General features: G+C 45.6%; 1 protein-coding gene across 1 annotated transcript in view; it reads left to right on the top strand.

Annotated features, from left to right (window-relative positions):
• The first annotated feature begins 1,206 nt into the window (after nt 1-1,206).
• Nucleotides 1,207-17,713, top strand: part of TRHDE (thyrotropin releasing hormone degrading enzyme) — a 909,658-nt gene continuing 893,151 nt past the window's right edge. The window contains exon 1 of the mRNA XM_068272747.1: nt 1,207-2,164. Coding sequence (XP_068128848.1) covers nt 1,398-2,164 — 767 coding nt within the window. The 5' untranslated portion in view covers nt 1,207-1,397. The remainder of the gene's footprint in view (nt 2,165-17,713) is intronic.

The following is a 17,713-nucleotide window of genomic DNA, read 5'->3' as shown; positions in this document are numbered from 1 at the left end:
AATTTTGTTTAAACAATTATCGCGCACTTTCTGTAAATCCAATAAACTTAATTTCACTTCTCAAATATCACTGTGTGTGTCTCCTATATGATATATTTAACTGACATGTTTTATCTTAACAACCAACAATTTATATAGGAAAATCATGATGATTAACAAGGTTGTCCAAACTTTCGCATCCCACTGTAAATGCCCAAATATGTTTGTGGTTGTCTTGGTTAACATAGTAAGTACAGATTCAAGGACGTGGTCTGGTGATCTGCCATGCTGAGTCTATAAATTACCAAAACTAACAATAAATACCATTTGGTGGTAGGGGAAAAGCACTAAACAGTAGGGAACTGTATAGGGAAGGGTGTGGACCACTAGACACCAGGGATCTGCATAGGGGAGGGAGGAGAACCACTAGACACTGGGGAACTGTATAGGGGTTGGAGTGGAGCCATTAAACACCAGGGAACTTTATAAAGGAGGAAGGTGGCCAGTAGACATTGAGGTTGGCCCGCAACAAGGTCCTAGTGTTCAATTTCGGCCCACTTTGTATTTGAATTTGACATCCCTGCACTAATGCAAAAGGCAGGTGTGCTGACACAGGAGGGGGAGGTGAAGGAGGAGTGCATTTTGTGGGATTCAAAAGGCAGTAGAAAAGTGACAGACTGGCACTTCCGCAGCAGTGGCAATGTAAGAGTGTGTGTATGTGTGTGCATGCATGCGTGCATGAGTGCACGGGGGGAGGGGGGGACAGGGGTGGCACTACACGCCAGCAGTTCTGGATGTGTGCCTAGCTTTCGGGGGCATAAGCAGATAATTTGCATATTTGGGAGCAATGGGAGTAATGTATCATAGGAAACCACACTTGCTCACTAAACGCTGAATTATTCCAAATACTTTTGTTTTAAAAAGGCATTTTTAGTAAGAGGGAGTTTCATTTTTTTTAAGCCCTATACTCTAGTAGTTCTGGGTCACCAATAGCTCTTTTTTTCTCCTTGCCAAATGTGAGATATTGGTGCCTAAGCGCAGCTTCTCATTACATAGGGAACTGTGTCAGGTTGGACAGATTTGGTGTAATTCTGAACGTGTAGTGCGCCGTACACTCTGCTGTTATAATGTAGCGAGCAGCTGATTGTAAGCAGACTACACTGGCTGAGTCTGCACCACCCAGTGGCCGGCGGGGAGGAGCGAGAACCATGCACGTCTAAAAGGATACCGATGATGCCTGCTTTACCATTACACCGGTGATGACAGCCAGCAATAAAGGTTTTAATGGGATCATGCTTGCATCCTCGCAGGCGAAATGAAGTGGCTGGTGAAGCCCCAAGTCCTAGAAGGGGACGTTTCTGTGCAGCGTGCTAGCCTGGCTTTTTCCGTTCAGTGGAGTTATTACAGGATGAACTGCTATGGCTCTGGACAGTAAACGGCAGAAGAAGAACAGCTTACTTCTCAGCTCCGAGGCAATCCAAGACTCCGGGATGAGGAACGGCAGGGGTCTCCAGGACCAGTGGGCTGACACAGTAGCGGTGAGACCCAGGACCACCGAGAGACACATCACTGTGCACAGAAAGCTGGTCATGGGCTTTGCCATATCTATTTTGGCTTTGATCGTGGTAACTATCATTGCGGTGCTGCTGAGTGTTAGATTTGAGGAATGTACTGATGGCTCCAGCAGGACAATTAACGCCAGCATCCTGGAAGCAGCCAGGATCAACCAGAACCTGGAGGCAGGTAAGGATGCAGGGGACGGGACCAATCACCTTCCAAGTAAAGAAGATGAAGAGGAGGACTGGAAGCCTTGGACTTACCTGAGGTTGCCCACTCACCTGAGACCCCTGCACTATAATCTGATGATCACTGCATTCATGGACAACTTTACCTTCTCTGGAGAACTTAACGTGGAGATCGAGTGTCTGAACTCCAGCAGATATATCGTCGTCCATGCACACAGGTTGACGGTGGAGCGAGTCCAAGTAGCAGAAGACAGAGCGGCAGGGGACGTGAAAGTTTCCAGCTTCTTTGCTTATCCACCCAACCAAGTTTTAGTAGTGGTTTTAAACAGGACCCTGGAGGCGCAGAAAAGTTACAACCTGAAAATAATTTATAACGCTATCATAGAAAATGAACTGCTGGGCTTCTTCCGGAGCTCCTATGTTCTACACGGAGAAAGAAGGTAATGATATCCCCAGCCCAAGATTTATACCGTACTGACACATTGTAAAACATCTCTTATGCCACGAAGCATTGTAACCGTTCCAGGCTGTGAGGTCTAACTAAAAGTTTAGCCATAATATTTTATCGCTGATTGCTGAGTATTTGGCCGATCTCGCTTCCCATTAAACGCCTAGTAACCTATTACACGTTGCAAATTGATAGAAATAAGTTTATTAGCCGTCGTGCATGCCTGTATACACGTTTCTGGGATTCCCAGCTGTGCAGCTGTATGGGAAATAAAGTTATAGTGTGGTGTACTGAATCTGACATAGAGCTAACATTCTATTATCCTGGAATAATACGATTTGCAGTGCAAAGAGAGATGTGACAGTGTGCAAATTGCAGTTGCCAATCAGCAGTCATCTCCTGTCTGAAGCCAAAGAAAACAAGTTTCTTGGGGTCAGTGCGCTTGCTGTAGCCTTAGTGCTCATCACTGTAATAGTGCACACTTATTAACTTTCTGAGATAGGAAAGTAGGACACCTACTCACACCTGCTATCTTAGGCAAAGCATGTGTCATGGACTAAAATAAAACTCCTTCCCATGTCTATCATCTTAATTAGAAAAATTCACAGTGTTAGTTCTTTATGTGCAAATGTCATATGGACCTTGCTTTACAAACAGCTGCTTTTATCAGCAAAGGTGAAATACTATGCAAGGATCTAATAGTTGTAAATCCCTTTTCTGCTGTAGAAGTCAAAGCACGTGGAGAGCAGTGGCCATGGCCAGTCCTCCTTAGAGCCTACTCAGTATGCTACCCTGGTTGTGTGTAACCCCACGTGTAGGGTCTGTTTATCAGGCACAAGCCAAGTAACTTATTATTATTATTATTATTATTATTATGATGTTTCTGGCATGTGGGAGGAAACCAGAGTGCTTGAAGAAAACCCCACAGACAGAGGAACACAACTCCATAACTAGGTTAGGAATTGAATAATCCATGGTGCTACTAATTTAAAGAAGAAAACCTCTTTTCTCCCAATAGCAATTTTCTGCTTCACTCTCTCTAGTGAGGAAGACAATATAAAGCATTGTTGAAGGAAGAGGTCAACAGGCTGACCTTTATTTACTTTTACAGGATGCAAACTGCCTGGCTGTCCTGCTGATCCTCTGTCTTTAATACTTTAAAAGGTCATACACACATACCAACAATCTGTCCAACTATCTTCCAAACTTGTCTGCTGGAAGATAAGTTGTGTGTGTGTGTGTGTGTACAGCTTACAAACAACCTGATGACCAACTGATAACAGGTTGTTTGCCAGATCCAAGCGGTGGATCAATCTGCCCAACTATCATGCTGGTTGAAATGTGTGTGTATAAGTCTTTTTAGCCACAGACTCTGAGCAAGCATGCAGATCTGATGTTTCTACCAAGATTAGTTGCATGCTTGTTTCAGGTGTGTGAATCAGGTTCTATTTAAAGGGAACCCAAATGGACGGAGCAGTGCTTTTCAGCGCAGGTAGATTTGGGCGCAGCCTAGACTGTAATAGGAATTACAGCTATAGCGCGCTCAGAGGGTAACGTCGGCTCCGTCAGAAGACTGAGCCAAAGTTGCTTTTAAAACACAATCATTCGGCCTCCAGCAATAGCTGGAAGCCAAATTATATCATTCCCCACCATCCATGGCGGCTGGGAGGGGGAATAGTAATTAACACGGCCTGGACTTGTGCAGAAGCAGGATCAGCCATATACCATCTGTGTCCTGCGCCCAAGTCTACCGGCGCCGATTTCAAATGTATGCCAACTGGAGAGTGATGTGGAGGCTGCCATATTTATTTCATTTTGAGCAATACCAGTTGCCTGGCTGTCCTCCTGATCCTGTGTCTCTAATACTTTCAGCCATGTACCCTGAACAAGCATGCAGCAGATCAGGTACTCTGACTCTGCTTTTATTGGATTAGCCATATGCTTGTTCCAGGGTTTTGACTCACACTATGCCAGAAGATCAACTGGGCTGCCAGGCAACTAGCATTGTTTACAAGGAAATAAATAGCCTTCATGTCTCTCTCACCTCTGGTTCCCTTTAAAGAGAACCCGAGGTGTGTTTAACCCCCTTGGCGGTATGAAAAATACCGCCAGGGGGCAGCGCAGCAGTTTTTTTTTAAATTATGTAGTGAGCCGAGGGCTCGCTACATGATAGCCGCTGCTCAGCGGCATCCCCCCAGCCCCGCCCGATCGCCTCCGGCGATAGGCGATCAGGAAATCCCGTTCAAAGAACGGGATTTCCTGGAGGGCTTCCCCCGCCATGGCGACGGGGCGGAATGACGTCACCGACGTCGGGACGTCATTGGGAGACCCGATCCAACCCTTGGCGCTGCCTGGCACTGATTGGCCAGGCAGCGCAGGGGTCTGGGGGGGGGGCCGCGCGCCGCACCGGATAGCGGCGATCGGGCGCGCGGCGGCGGCGATCGGGGTGCTGGCGCAGCTAGCAAAGTGCTAGCTGCGTCCAGCAAAAAAACAATTATGTAAATCGGCCCAGCAGGGCCTGAGCGGCACCCTCCGGCGGCTTACCCCGTGTCACACACGGGGTTACCGCTAAGGAGGTTAATGAATGTTATCTGCATACAGAGGCTGGATCTGCCTATACAGCCCAGCCTCTGTTGCTATCCCAAACCCCACTAAGGTCCCCCTGCACTCTGCAATCCCTCAAATCACAGCCGTGCTGTGAGGCTGTGTTTACATCTGTAATGTCAGTCTCAGCTGCTCACCTGCCTCCTGCATAGCTCCGGTCCCTTCCCTCCAATCAGCAGGGAGTGAAGGAATGCAGGCGGGGACCGGAGTTCTGCAGGAGGCGGGGAGAGCAGCAGACTGACACTATAGAGATAAACACAGCCATCTCTGACAAGCTGTTTGTCAGCAGCGTGGCTGTGATTTTATGAGGGATTGCAGAGTGCAGGGGACCTTAGGGGGGGTTTGGGATAGCAACAGAGGCTGGGCTGTATAGGCAGATCCATCCTCTGTATGCAGATAATATTCTTCAAACCCACCTCGGGTTCTCTTTAAGCCAGAAAAATCAGCAGTACTGCCAGGGAACTGGTATTGTTTATAAGGAAATAAGCATCCTCCATACCCATCTCACGTCAGGTGTCCTTTAAGGCTTTGTCTAGCTGTCATGGCTAAAGTTTAAACAGAGAAATCATTTTCAAGGAGGACTTCAGTGTGAAATTAAAAGTGAAGAAGTACAGTATATATTTAAGAGATGAAGAAAAAAGCCAGATTTAGGTCTCACTCTGAGAGGACCTTCCCTCCATAACAAAGACAGCTGGGATAAACGATAGTGGATAAACCTAAAAAATTGCCAACTGCTACTTGTAAGCTCCATTTTGCTATCCACAAACTTTAAGCATTGTTAAAGGATTTCCTCACTTTAAGGGATGTGCAGTATACCATCTAGATGAATCAGTTATTGTTTTTTAAATGCAGCAACATGTGAGTTCACTGCTTCTCTTCTTTAAACTTCATGGTTGTCTTTCAAGTTCAGGGTTTCTATCGCGCTACACAATTCAGCCTTAAAGTGAAATGTATCTATCATTTAACAAAGTGCTGGAAACAGGTCAGTCCTGCACAAGTGTTTTTTGCAGTTGCGTTTGGAAAACTATTTGTTTGGTACTTTGTACAGCGCTATGGAAGAAATTGGTGCAATGTAAATAAACATTTTGCAGCTATGAAGTTCCTTTTTGAGGTTAAATTGTAGTTCTCTGGCAATGTGTGTAGTCTTTGGAGTACAGTCATCCCAACATCCCTCTTTCTCCTCTCCCTGCATGATTGTTTAGCAGCATGGAATAGGAACCCTTCTTGGGTTTTTGTTTTCAACACACCTGGTCTAATCTTGTGATTGTGCACCAGCCTTTGGCACTCAAATGTGACACTTTCCCTTGTACGAAAAGGAGTGATATGGTTGTGTTTTTATATGGTGTTCTAACAGATAGGAAAGCTGAAATAACCTTTGCTAGTCATCCTTAAAGGGAACCTTAACTGAGGGATATGGATGATTCCTTTTAATCACTTCGCCGCCCGGGTACAGTATATCTATGCTCCTTTGGACTTCAGTACCCCGCCCGGAGCGTAGATATACGCACCCCCCGCTGCCGCTGTCCGCGCTCCCGGTCGCACGTGCGCCCACTCCCGCAATTGTGCACGCCGCCGCCCGCTCGCCCGGAGATCAATGAACGGGAAAATCCATTCCTGTTCGTTGATCTCTGCCCCCGCAATAATCGGCATGCTTCTACGAGAAGCAGCGCGATCATTGTGAGAAAACTCAGTTTCCCAGCCTCCCTTCCTGCAAGCGTCCTTCCGACGCTTGCAGGACGCCTGAAAAAAAAATGTAATACTACACCCAAAACATTTTTTCACATACAAATACATTATTTTAACTATTCATTTTAACTCATTAACTCCCACACTCCCCAATTGTTACCAATATTTTTTTTTTTTGTAGTATTAAAATAAATTAAAAAAAATTACAATAAAAAAAAACTTAAATAGTTACATTAGGGACTGAAATCTTTAAATATTTATATCAAGAGGGTATAACACTGTTACTTTATAAATTATGGGCTTGTAATTAGGGATAGACACAAAACTGAAAAAAATGCACCTTTATTTGCAAATAAAATATTGGCAGCAAACATTGTGATAGGGACATAATTTAAACAGTGTAATAACTGGGACAAATGGGCATATACGTTACATGAATTTTAATTATAGTAGCATGCATTATTTAAAAACTATAATGGTGGAAAACTGAAAAATGTTTTGTTTTTTTCCAAATGTTTTCCTATTTTCCCATTAAAACACATTTAAAATAAAATAATTCTTGGCATAGTGTCCCACCTAAAGAAAGCCTAATTGGTGGCGAAAAAAACAAGATATAGTTCATTTTATTGTGATAAGTAATGATAAAGTTATAGGCGAATGAATGTAAGGAGCGCTGAAAGGAGAAAATTGCTCGGATTCTGAAGGGGTAAAACCCCTCAGTTGTGAAGTGGTTAAACAATACCAGTTGCCTGGCAGCCCTGCTGACCTGTGGCTGAATCACAGACCTGAAACAAGCATGCAGCTAATCCAGTCTGACTTCAGTCAGAGCCCCTGATCTGCATGCTTGTTGAGGAGCTGTGGCTGAAAGCATTAGAGACACATGATCAGCAGGAGAGTCAGGCAACTGGCATAATTTTACAAGGAAAAATCCATATCCTTCTCAGTTTAGGTTCCCTTTAAGATATATTTAGAGCTGAACTAAAGGTGTTGCTTTTTCCCCCTACAATACAAATGGAAGTTGATTTCTTGAGAGAAAGATGTGCTCTATCGTTGCAACAGATGCATTTCTTTAGCCCAGTTCAAAGCCCCATGCTCTTTGCATTAACTTTGCATGCCAGTCACAATTATTTGCATTTCACTGACCATCTCCTCTGTTGCTGATATTCAAAATCGTGTGTCCTGCCTGCATTAATTGCCCTCCAACTACTATAATGTCGGTCACCCACCTGCAACAGGTCTGTAGATCAGGTGTTCTGAGTGTCCTCTAACCCTCCTGATATATTATGCTGTGTCCAAGTGAACCACTCAAAGTGCAGGAGCCGTATGCCACCATAAGGTCTGTACACATATACAATTTTTATCTGCAGATGACTGGCCAATTTTAACACTTCCATGTAAGTATGAGAGTATACCTAATACAGTCTGTTCATAGTATACAAAATATGTTGGCCCTCATACTACTACATGGCAGTGGTAAAATTGGCCAGTCATCTGCAGATTAAAATTGGATGTGTGTACAGAGCCTTAAAGGACTTACAATGTCAAAATAGTGAATAAAGTTAAATACCTTTTCAGATTCTTGATCTACGGAGGACACCATCCATGCCCTCCCATTCATTCCGCCTTGCTCCCCGCTGTAATAGCCCCCCCCAGTCGGGTCCTGACCCCTCCGAACAGGTCAGGTTATCATTCCCCCCCTCAATATGGCCACCAAATATTGCCGTGGCTGCGCAGTCCGCATAGACGAGATTGCGGCTGCGCAGCTCTAGGGCCTCCTCCCGCCATGTCATCAATCCATGTCATACATTGGGAGGAGGCCCCAGAGCTGTGCAGCCGCAATCGCGTCTATGCAGACTGCGCAGCCGCGGCAATGTTTTAATTCCCCAATCACTGACCAATTTTACCACCTTAATGTAGTTAGGCCTGGTGCACACCAAAACCCGCTAGCAGATCCGCAAAATGCTAGCAGATTTTGAAATGCTTTTTCTTTTTCTTTAGCGTTTCAGCTAGCGTTTTGTGTAGCGGTTTTGATGTAGTAGATTTCATATATTGTTACAGTAAAGCTTTTACTGAACAGCTTCTGTAACAAAAACGCCGGCAAAACCGCTCTGAACAGGCATTTTTCAGAACGGTTTGCGTTTTTCCTATACTTAACATTGAGGCAGAAATGCATCCGAAATCCAAAAAATGCCTCACCCCGGGAGGATTCGTTTCTGCAAAACGCCTCCCGCTCTGGTGTGCACCACCCCATTGAGATACATTGACCAAGCGGATCCGCAGCCGCAAGCGGCTGCAGAAACGCTGAAAAAGCCGCTCGGTGTGCACCAGCCCTAAGAGAGTTTACTTGTACATTGGGCTCTATTCACAATCCTTTTTCACATGTGGAAATGCACTTGCGGTAAATGCTCAACTGGAATAAGACCATCTTGACATTCACAAAATTTTACGCATGTTTTTGCCACGTGCGTAAAAGTGCAGCCAAAGTTCTCAAACAAAGTGGAAAAATGTCGGCAAAAATCGGTAATTCCCGCAAAAAAATGAAATTCACGAAGAAAAAGGGGCGCATTATTTCTGACTTAGCTCCCGATTTATATCGCCTACAAGTACTTGGCGATATACTTCATTTCCCATTGACTTAAATGGAGTCTAAATCTTTGAGCTGTGGTGTGTTTTTTTTTTTTGGGGGGGGGGGGATGTTGGAAAATTACAGACTATTGTTCAACCATGTTCACATTCATAATTTTTTCCAACTGAAATTATTTTGTGAAAGGGGAAAAAAAGAAGTGTGACAAAATGTTAGTTAAACAAAAACTCGTTATTTTAGGGATAAATTCTGCAATAAATCGAATTCCATAATGAAAAAAGACCATTGTTTCATTGTTAATTACCCATTTATTGTTATAAATATTATATAAGTTTTTTTTTTTTTTTTTTTTTTTTTTAATTTGCCTGTAAGTAACTCATGCTATTTTTCACTGCACATCACATCACATGTAGTCTAAAGCCTTTTGATTTATTTGCTGGACTGTTAGGGCCCATTTCCACTATTGCGAATTCGCATGCGTTTTTTCGCATGCAAATTCGCATAGCAATACAAGTGAATGGGACGGTTTCCACTTGTCAGGATTCCTTTGCGTTTTTCTGTGCATAAAAATTTGCATGGCAGAGCCATCAGAATTCGCATATGGCATACCGCTATGCGAATCGCATACAATGTATGTAATAGGAAATTCGCATGGTTTGGGTATGCAAATTTCCATGCGAATTCGCATAGAATCAATGGAAAAGCACACCAGCACTGCCATGGTTAAAAACGCATACATCGTCATCCATGCAAATTTTCATGCGAATTCACATGAAAATTCGCATAGACCCGCATGCGAAATTTGCATCCGCATGCGAATTTTTACCACAGCGATTCGCACCGCACAAGTGGAAATGCAGCCTTACACTCTTATACTGCATTTTAATGAATGTTTTAACAACTTTTTTTTCACTATTACGGCCATGTTACTGCACTATTTTACTGACCTTCCTCACACTCGGAAAGATTTTTGTGAATATGTGGAAAAACAGTAACTACCACCATGGTATTGTGAATGGAGCCCATTGTCATATTAAGGTCAGCAATGACATCATTAATATTTCTCTCATGACTGGCTTACTTTAGTAATTTTAGTGTAAAATGGAACTTGTTCAGCAGCATGGCATGATATCCTTGTAATTGCCAAGCTGCTTTGAAATTCATAAACTCTCTGCAAGAGGCACTAAGTTTCCTGAATATATAAGCGTGAAAATGAAGAGAGCAGATTACCTAGCAAGACCTCGTGGTCTGTCAGCTGCTCTATATACTAGGTCTATCCTTTAATGATGAACACTATATTACCACTCATCTTAAAATGCTGGAAGTCACGTGAGGAGCAGCAGCTGTAACATGTACAAGCAGTCAATTATCTTGTTTATCTTGGCTTCTGTTGAAAGAATCGCATGTTTATTAGGTTATTCCTCTAACATTTGAATAGTGATGCGTCTTAGGTGATGAAACAGAAGTGTCTGTTTTCTTGTTCCTTTAACTGGCAGCTCCCAACAGACAGTGAAGGAGAACAGGCTAACTTCTTCCTGCGAAATCTCATTAGTATGCATTTTATTTGCTATGCCTTCCTTTTAATTACTGCACTAGGGTAGACTCTCAAACTCTGCATAAACTACTCCTAATTTCTATAATTTGCATATAATTGAAAAGCCTCTAGCACAGTGTCACACAGTGTATGTCACAGTGTGTAAAAATGACAGCCACCGTAAATTGCATCTGACAAACGTAAGCACAATTCACACCACCTTGTCCTAGTTTAGTAAGTAATGCCCATTCTTGTTAAATTATTAACGATACGTTCTTGCTTTTTGCTTAAAGAAAGTTTCCAATGAGCATCTGGTCCTTTTTCTATCATTATACACAGACGTGATTGTTTGGCGTGTTATGTTTTTATATATAGATACATGTCCTATGGAAATTTTGAAGTTGATAGAAGATATAGGTTGAAGGATGGAACTTGTTTGTTAGCGTTTGTGCTTCAATGTAAAGTATATAATCACTGGCGTAATCGCTCATCAGAACTTGCACGGAGAGATTTTGCTACCGTTTTTAAAGTTAATGTACACTGTAACAAAATTAAAAGTAATTGAAAGGACCAATCAGACTTTAAAACGCTAATCGCTATACAACCGCTAACAAATTGAATACGCTTTCTAAAATAGCTCCCTAAAACGCTCATGAAATCGCTTACAAACTGCTCATACAAAATGCTAGTGATTGCGATTAGCGATAGCGTTTTGTAGTGGGTTCCAGGCCTAAGTCTGTATTTGGTAAAGAAAATGTGCTAATTTGGAAGCATTTTTATGCTCTTTGTACGCTATGTATGTTGCGATTACAATAACAATGTTGCTAGAAGTCACATCACACTTTCATCATCACACACGTTACCCGATGGAACACGTCACAACAAACCTCAGTCGGTGTTAGTCTAGCTTAGGGGACCCAGCAGGAAACCTCATAGGGATATTCCAGTAATGTGATTGGATGCTCTTGGACTGATAGGTTTCAGATAGGTTGTAGCAAACTACGCCCACACTATTCAGTCAGTCACAATACTTCCTCTTGTAGAGGGTGCTGTGATTGGAGAACTGTTCCCTATGAGATTTCCTGCTTGGTTCCCTAAATAAGACTGGCGCCCCGCAATCAATGTACTAGCCTCCTAGGAATATCATTGCATTGTGTCGAGGTACAATGATATTGCCCATTGTGAACATAGTGTGTAAGGAGCCTTAATTGATTGCTGTCAAATACCACTAAGGGCCCATTTACACTAGGGGAATTCCCGCTAATTGCCAAAGCACTAGAGCTTTTTAAAGCGCTAGTGCTATTCTAACCTATGGCAGTGATCTCAATCTCGCTGCCGTGATTGGCGCCGATCCTGGTTACCCAATAGTTTCCGGCTACATTCACAGTGGGATGTTGCGGAGCTGTGTTATAAAGTCTTATAACTCCGCTAACCTCACTGCAATGATAAGCCTATGGGACATGCACAGTGCGACGTTGGCGGTGCCTTGTAATGTGTAGCGTTATGGTAAAGCCCTGCTGCAGTGTGTTACCTCTAAACGCACATGTTGCCGGGTACAGGAAAGCATACTTTTCATTGCCTGTATGCTTTACTGTACCTACAGCATGTTACGGTAACTCAGCATTAATGTGCGTTGCCACTTTTTTTTTGCGTTGTCATGCTGCATTGCGACTTTAACATCGCATTACAACGCAACATCCCACTGTGACTAAGCCCTCAACCAACCAGAACTAATCGCTGGCAGAACTCACAGTGGTGAAGGCCAACTTCTTAGCCTGTTTGTGCGCTCTGCTGTGCTTAACTTCCTGAGCGTTACGCCGCTCGGGAGGGTTTGCAGCCTCGGAGTCCCCTGTATAGGTCTAATACACGTGTCAAACTCCAGGCCTGGAGGTCCAGATCCATGCCAGTGTTTAGGATGGACTGAGAAAGAAAGGAATGTGTTCTACCTGATGGATCACACCTTTCCCGATTCAGACCCATCAATTCATTTGAGCTGTATCAAAAATGTGTGAGGATCTCCGCCCTCGTAGGACCAGTTTGACATACCTGGTCTAATAGATTGCATGCCTGCAAAAGGTTTAGCTAGCTAGTATAGATGGCCCCTGATCCAGCCACTTATACATTACCCAGCCTGGTTCCAGCGATTGACGCAGCATCACTAGTGTTGGGCGAACAGTGTTCGCCACTGTTCGGGTTCTGCAGAACATCACCCTGTTCGGGTGATGTTCGAGTTCGGCCGAACACCTGACGGTGCTCGGCCAAACCGTTCGGCCACACGGCCGAACTAAGAGCGCATGGCCGAACGTTCCCCGAACGTTCGGCTAGCGCTGTGATTGGCCGAACGGGTCACGTGGTTCGGGTAAATAAATACCCGAACCACGTCATATCTCCGCCATTTCTCTGTGGGTTTAGCTTTGGGTAGGCAGGCAGGGTAGTTCGCTCTCCAGCCACGCTAGCCAGGGTCCCCCCCCCCCAGTCATTGTGTGTCGCTGCTGGGAACAGTAGTACACCGCTCGCTCAGCCACACTATATATATATCTATCATTGTTTACTGCCACTGTGTACCTCGCTCAGCCACTATATATATATATATATATATATATATATATATATATATATATATATATATATATATATATATATATATATATATATATATATATATATATATATATATATATATATATATATATATATATATATATATATATATATATATATATATATATATATAGCATTGTGTTTTCTGACACTCTGTGTACACGGCTTAGCCTGGCTATATAGCATTGTGTGTACTGCCACTGTGCACCTCGCTCAGCCACGCTATATATAGCATTGTGTTTTCTGACACTCTGTGTACACCGCTCAGCCAGACTATATACCATTGTTTACTGACACTCTGTGTACACTGCTCAGCCAGACTATATACCATTGTTTACTGCCACTCTGATTCTGCTGGGAACAGTAGTACACCGCTCGCTCAGCCAGACTATATAGCATTGTGTTTACTGCCACTCTGTGTACACTGCTCAGCCACACTATATAGCATTGCGTACTCTGCCAGTCAGTGTGTATATTGCTGGGATCAGTAATACTCCACTCACCGTCAACCACTATATGAGCTCAACATGAGTTCCCCAGAGACCTCCGCTGTGAGCAGCACTCCCAACAACAGCAACAGCCAACGCCCCACGCAAGCTATAACATCCACCCCAGCAGCCAGTGGTCAGCAGCAGCCCTCCCCGAAGGAGAACGTTGTGTCCATCGGTCCGTCGCCAGAGCAATTAATGAGGGCTGCCATTGAGGAGATGATGGGGCCTGATGTGGAGGAGGAGGTCTGGCTCAGGCCAGCATCCCAAGTTAATGTTGAGGACGATGAGGGGTCTGTGTCTGGGGATGTTGGGGTGGCAGAGGTGGTGGGTGGGTCAGACTCAGGAGAAGAGTTGTATGATGAGGATGATGATCGGGACCATCTGTATGTGCCTCAGAGTCCGACCCCGGAAAACATGTTGTATCGTGTGTTTAGGTACTAAAATCTGCGTTCCCTCCCAGTAGTGTTGGGCGAACAGTGTTTGCCACTGTTCGGGTTCTGCAGAACATCACCCTGTTCGGGGTGACTATATAGCAGACTATATAGCATTGTGTTTAATGCCACTCTGTGTACACGGCTCAGCCACACTATATAGCATTGTGTTTACTTCCACTCTGTGTCTGCTGGGAACAGTAGTACACCGCTCACCCGCCACTGTATAGCATTGTGCTCTGTCGCTGCTGACAATAGTGGTACACCGCTCACCCACCACTGTATAGCATTTCTGTACTGCCACTGTACTGCTGCCAGTCAGCGTGTACTTTAAGGATAAGTGAAATGAGGAAGAAATCCGGTGAAAGAGGGAGGGGCAAGGGAAGAGGTGTTTCCCCTGACGGTTCACGTACAGGCCACAGGGGAGCACCCAAGAAAACCCACTCAATACCGCCCATGTTGTCCAGGACAACAACCCTCACAGATCCAAAAGAACAGGACCAGATAATTACTTGGATGACCTCTCAAGCGTCCAGCAGTGGGTTAAGCAGCACCAGCACATCACGCACGAGGTCCGAGTCCTCAGCCAGTTACAAGGAGCCCGTGGGCACAAAGCTGACACAACCGGCAGCGACACCACGCACACAACTGCCAGATAACCAGACGACGTTGGAGTGAGCTGCGCAGAGGTTGTTCTGGGGAGCTCTACTCCACGGCGGCGGCCCCCCACAATGACATATGACGAATTTGAGGAGATGGAAGAGGAGGGTATGGACAATGTGGACATAGACCCAGATTTTGTTTGTGAACGAGAACATCGCCGTCGTAGCAGCAGCACAGATGAGTCTGTTGAGGAACCCACTGCTGCACGAGTTCGCCTTGTGCCACAAGGTAGGCGGCGCGCAATTTCAGGCACCGCAAGCATGGAAGTTCAAGTGAGAGGCAAAAGAGGCGCAAACAGAAATCGCCAGCAAGGCAGGTGCTCCAAAGTCTGGGCTTTCTTTGAAGACTGCACTGAGGATGTTACCATGGCGATTTGCAAGGTGTGCAAGACCCGCCTGAGCAGGGGGAAAAGTATTAACAACCTCTCCACCACCAGCATGAGCTGCCACATTCTATCCAAACATCCCACTCTGTGGGCAAACGCGGCAGGACAGGGTACCACCAGCAACACTGCCTCCCTTGGGTTCACCAGACTCACCACCAGACCCGCCTCAGCAGCAGCAGTAGCCCAGCCATTGCGTGGTTCACAACATTCACAAACATCAGACGATGCTGACACTGTCACTTTCCGGACTAGTGCTCTTGAGGTCTCCCAGTGTTCATCAAACACAACAACCAACAGCCCTTCGGTGTGCAGCCCTACGGTTGAGTTGTCTGTCTCTGAGATGTTTGAGCGCAAGAGGAAATTGCCAGCAAATGACCCCCGGGCCGTGGCAGTAACAGCCAGCCAGCATAGCCAAGGTTCTGGCCTGCGAAATGCTGCCATATCGAGTGGTGGAGACAAACAGCTTCAAGGGCATGATGTCAGTGGCCATCCCACGTTACGTGGTTCCCAGCCGCTACCACTTTGCGCGCTCTGCAGTGCCTGAGTTGCATGAGCACGTGGTCAGCTAAATAACCCGAAGCTTGAAGAATGCCGTTGCCTGCAAGGTTCACCTCACCACTGACACCTGGACGAGTGCGTTCGGCCAGGGTCGATACATCTCCCTTACCGCGCACTGGGTGAACCTTGTGGAGCCTGGCAGCGATTCCTCACCTGCTACGGCGCGGGTGTTGCCCACGCCGCAAACAGCTGCACCGCCGTCCCTCCCACTGGATAACAGCAGCACCTACCTCTCTGACTCCTTCTCCTCCAACGCATCTCAAAGCTGTACCTCATCCGGAAACGCTAACCCAGCACCAGCAGCAGTAGGATTGTGGAAGCAGTGCAGCACAGCTGTTGGCATGCGTCAGCAAGCGTTGCTGAAGCTGATCTGCCTTGGGGATAAGCAGCACACAGGGGAGGAAATTTGGAGGGGAATAAAGGAACAGACGGATTTGTGGCTGGCACCGCTGGACCTGAAACCGGGCATGAAGCTAGACACCTGGCACGAACTGGCAATGTACGCAATAGAGGTGCTGGCTTGCCCGGCAGCCAGCGTTATGTCGGAACGCTGTTTCAGTGCTGCCGGAGGCATCGTCACAGATCGGCGTATCCGCCTCTCCACAGAAAATGCAGACCGTCTGACTCAAATTAAAATGAATCAATCCTGGATTGGAAACGACTACGCAACACTCCAGGACCCCAACCAAGTAACATGACCAATGAACATCTGGGATGGTTTAGCGTTTCCGGTCCCTGTTTATTGAACCTCTCATCTGTATTACATTTATGACTGCATGGCGGCAAAAAGCATTGCTGCTATATCCGCACGCTTTTTGTCCTCATGCAAGGCCTGGGTTGTTGTGTCTCAAAAAGCATGGCCTTCTTCTCCTCCTGCGCCTGCTCCTGTTCCATCACGTGTGCTGCTGCTGCTGGGTTAGCGTTGCCGCCCGGTCCCTGTTTATTGAACCTCTTATCTTTATTACATTTATGACTGCATGCATGGCGGTAAAAAGCATGCTATCCGCACGCTTTTTGTCCTCATGCAAGGCCTGGGTTGTTGTGTCTCACAAAGCGTGGCCTTCTCCTCCTGCGCCTCCTCCTGTTCCATCACGTGTGCTGCTGCTGCTGGGTTAGCGTTGCCGGTCCCTGTTTATGGAACCTCTTATCTTTATTACATTTATGACTGCATGGCGGTACAAAGCATGCTATCCGCACGCTTCTTGTCCTCATGCAAGGCCTGGGTTGTTGTGTCTCACAAAAGCGTGGCCTTCTCCTCCTGCGCCTCCTCCTGTTCCATCACGTCTGCTGCTGCTGGGTTAGCGTTGCCGCGTGGTCCCTGTTTATTGAACCACTTATCTTTATTACATTTATGACTGCATGGCGGTACAAAGCATGCTATCCGCACGCTTCTTGTCCTCATGCAAGGCCTGGGTTGTTGTGTCTCACAAAGCGTGGCCTTCTCCTCCTGCGCCTCCTCCTGTTCCATCACGTCTGCTGCTGCTGGGTTAGCGTTACCGGTCCCTTTTCCTGGAACCTCTTATATGTATTACATTTATGACTGCATGCCGACAAAAAGCATGTTACCTGTGCAAAGAAAACAGACATTTCCCGCATTTAAAAGACAGTTTTCCCTTTGAAACTTTAAAATCGATTTTCTCAAAAACTATAAGCTCTTTTTGCTAATTTTTTTTCCCTCTTGTACCCACTCCCAAGGTGCACATACCCTGTAAATTTGGGGTATGTAGCATGTAAGGAGGCTTTACAAAGCACAAAAGTTCGGGTCCCCATTGACTTCCATTATGTTCGGAGTTCGGGTCGAACACCCGAACATCGCGGCCATGTTCGGCCCGAACCCGAACATCTAGATGTTCGCCCAACACTAAGCATCACCTGGCAGTTCCGGTCTTCTCTATGGGGAAGATCGTACATGACGTCATGCGCAGTCATGATCCTCCCCATAGAGAAGATCGGAGCTGTGCGGGGAGGCTGTGCCGATCGCTGGAACCAAGCTGGGTAATGTAT

The sequence above is a fragment of the Hyperolius riggenbachi genome, chromosome 3, assembly GCF_040937935.1.
Source record: "Hyperolius riggenbachi isolate aHypRig1 chromosome 3, aHypRig1.pri, whole genome shotgun sequence".
NCBI lineage: Eukaryota > Metazoa > Chordata > Amphibia > Anura > Hyperoliidae > Hyperolius > Hyperolius riggenbachi.
The sequence above is the reverse complement of the archived record's forward strand: the minus strand, read 5'-3'. Positions and strand labels throughout refer to the sequence as shown.